The following is a 3,264-nucleotide window of genomic DNA, read 5'->3' as shown; positions in this document are numbered from 1 at the left end:
CTCTCTCTCTCTCTCTCTCTCTCTCTCTCTCTCTCTCTCTCTCTCTCTCTCCTTCAAGTGATGATTAAGTAACCTGACAAAAACAACTTAGGGAAGAAAGCAGTTTATTTCAGCTTACATTTCCAGGACACAGTCCATCATCATGTGGACATCAAAGCAGGAATTTCCAACAGTAATCATGGCATTCCCACAATCAAGAACAGATAGACATGAAAGCATATATACTCTTCTGCTTGCTTGTACTCAGCTTGATTTCTTCCTTCTTACACAATTTAGGCCCTCCCTGCCTAAGGAATGGTGCCACTCACATTGGGCTGTGTCTTCCCACATCAATTTACTTGAGACAATCTCCCACAGACATGCTCTTTGGCCAATCCAATGTAGATCATTCTTCACTGAGACTCTCTTCCCATGTGATTCAAGTTGATGAAGAGAGCTAATGATCACACCTCCAAGTATCTCCTATCTTTGACCTTCACATGCTTCTAAGCTCAGTGAACTTTTGACTAGTATATTTTTGCCTGATAATAGGTAGAGACAGCATAAACTCAAAATAAGTCCTTTTACTTCTGCTTCTGTGTGTGTTCCCTACAGAGAAACAGAGAAGAAAAATGTTGTCTTGGAATATGAATTGAAAGAGCTAAACGACTCTTTGAAGAAGCTTGAAAACAAAGTCAATGCTCTTGCAGAAGAGAGGGATGATATAATGAAGGACGTTGAGGGCAAGCGAACCTTACTAGAAGTCAAAGAACGAGAATATAGCCAACTGCTTAAACTATTGGAATTAACCAAAGAGAATGAAGCCTCTTCACTAGCTGAAAGGTTACTTACATTTCTGCACATTCTGTCATTTAAAAATTAATCAATAATGTCCTGAAGATTCAAAATATTATCAATGTATGCTGTTTCAATAACAAGTTGTAGAATTTTAAATCAATTTTTAACCATTAATTAAATGTCCCATCAAAGCACTTTGACATTTTTTTCCTATTCTTTAATTAAATTTTCCTCAATTCTATGGTTCTGAATTTAAGAATAAAATCCAATGTTGGCTGTAAGCTTATGGGGAATTATATTGCTGAAATATGCTATGTAATTCAGAGATTTGCCAATCAGTGAGTAGTATTTCTGACATAATCCCAGCATTTTCTGGATGAGGGAGATTTCATGGTATGATCCCATACTAGAACATTTTACTTCTGAGTCTTTGTATGTGTAGGTAAGGTATACACATGTATCCATGAGCCCATAGAGACCAGAAGTCAACTTCTGCATTATCTACCTTGTCTTTTGAGACAGATCCTCTTCTTAGGACCTTGGACATCCTGATTAGGCTAGGCTAGGGGACTAGTGAGCTCCAGAGATCTGGCTGTCTCTACCTCCCCAGCACTGAGATTACAAGCGGGCTCTATCAGTCACAGCTTGTTACGTGGATACAGGGGGCTCAAACCCTATGTTTGTGTGGCAAGCCTTTTACCAACTGCAGACTCTCCTAGCCCCTGAATTTTCTTAACTGCTAGAGGTTGAACCCAGGACTTTGCCCTGGTGGGCTCTACCACTGGCCTTTACTCTATTTCTTATATTAAAGTAAAATTTCAAGGAAGAAAACTTGAAACTCATGTCCCCCCAGCCTATCATTACATTACACAAAAGTAGATGCTTTGGGTAGAGATCACTTATGATTTGTGGTTGTGATGTAAAACAGTTCTGTGTATAACCTTGAACGCGCTGTCTTTGATAAGCTTAGAAAACTACGTAAGACGAGTCACTTTGATCTTCACCCTTGATCTGAACAGAGGGATCTTGGATATCAATCTACGAAACTGCCTTATTGACAAGCAGAACTACCACGATGAACTTTCCCGTAAGCAAAGAGAGAAAGAACGAGATCTCCGGAATCTGAGGAAGACAGAGCTGCTTCTGAAAGTGTCCTTGGATGCATTCACCCAAGCACAAGCCATGAATCAAAGGCTTCTAATAGAGGTGGGCATGAAAAGATGCCATCTCCATTTTTTTAAGCTCAGGGCTCTCTACAAAAGTAAAAGTGTTGTGCTTTTGCTATCAACAGAAAAAAAGGACAGTGGGGTGGCAATTGAAGATGTCAGTTAGACTGCTGGTAGCCCTGCAATATTTTCCACCTCTCTTTTTAGCCCAAAACTAGTCAAATATTTTGTTTTGTTTTGTTTTGCTTTGCTTTTGACTGGCAGAGGGACAATTGGTCCAGCCAATTGGAAAGAGCCTAATAGGCCGCTCTACAGTATATAGTATACAATATATAGTATGCAGTATATAGTATGCAGTATATAGTATACAGTATATAGTATGCAGTATATAGTATGCAGTATATAGTATACAATATATAGTATGCAGTATATAGTATGCAGTATATAGTATGCAGTATATAGTATGCAGTATATAGTATGCAGTATATAGTATGCAGTATATAGTATGCAGTATATAGTATGCAGTATATAGTATGCAGTATATAATATATAGTTTGCAGTAGGGCTAAGCTAGATTTATGGGTTTAAAAAGTTAGATCTGGCAGTTAAGAAGCAGCTATGATTGCATAAATGTCTATAGTTGGTTGGCCATCTGGACTACTAGCGAAAGGACCCAGTATTAAGCTGCCTGACTAGTTTTGTTCACCACCAGAAGTGGACTCTAGTCAGAGAAAGCTTGAAGTAATCATGTATCATCTGATGACCTCTGTTGCCACCTGCTTCCTTTTTGCCCTTGCTACCTGGGAGTCTCATTTCTTTCAGATATTATCTGTTGTACATACCCCATGCTCGTGGAAAGAGTCCTTCAGAGAGCTGCATCCTTATGCTGTGTTGGTTCATTCTTTGATGAAAATGTGGTCAGGTCTCTGAGATGGGACAGCTGATGTACACAGGACCCATTCTCTTCAGAATTATGTTCTAGGATCTTGTTCAGGACCTTGGAAGTAAATAGCCATTTCCAACCCTTGTAGACATGTCAGAACCTAACCTGCACCTGCTTTTCTCCTTTTTTAATTTTATTTTATTTTTATTAGATATTTTCTTTATTTACATGTCATATGATTTCTCCTTTCCCAGTTTCCCCTCCAAAAAAACAAAACAAAACAAAACAAAAACAAAAACAAAAAAAAACAAGAACAAACCCATTGCCTCCCCCTCCCCATGCTTGCCACCCCACCGTCTCCCACTTATTGCCCTACACTGGGGCACAGAGCCTTCACAGGGCCAAGGGCCTCTCCTCCCATTGATGATCGACTTTGCA

At 39.3% G+C, this 3,264-nt stretch overlaps 1 protein-coding gene across 2 annotated transcripts in view; it reads left to right on the top strand.

Annotated features, from left to right (window-relative positions):
* The window catches only part of Ccdc146 (coiled-coil domain containing 146), a 135,690-nt gene that overhangs the window by 104,562 nt on the left and 27,864 nt on the right, over positions 1 to 3,264 (top strand). For both annotated transcript variants that reach the window (XM_031380078.1, XM_031380077.1), the window contains exons 8-9: positions 595 to 822; positions 1,797 to 1,983. In XM_031380078.1, coding sequence (XP_031235938.1) covers positions 595 to 822; positions 1,797 to 1,983 — 415 coding nt within the window. The remainder of the gene's footprint in view (positions 1 to 594; positions 823 to 1,796; positions 1,984 to 3,264) is intronic.

Source organism: Mastomys coucha, unplaced genomic scaffold, assembly GCF_008632895.1.
Source record: "Mastomys coucha isolate ucsf_1 unplaced genomic scaffold, UCSF_Mcou_1 pScaffold19, whole genome shotgun sequence".
Taxonomy (NCBI): Eukaryota; Metazoa; Chordata; class Mammalia; order Rodentia; family Muridae; genus Mastomys; species Mastomys coucha.
Note: the sequence above shows the minus strand (reverse complement) of the source record. Positions and strands in the feature narration are given on the sequence as shown.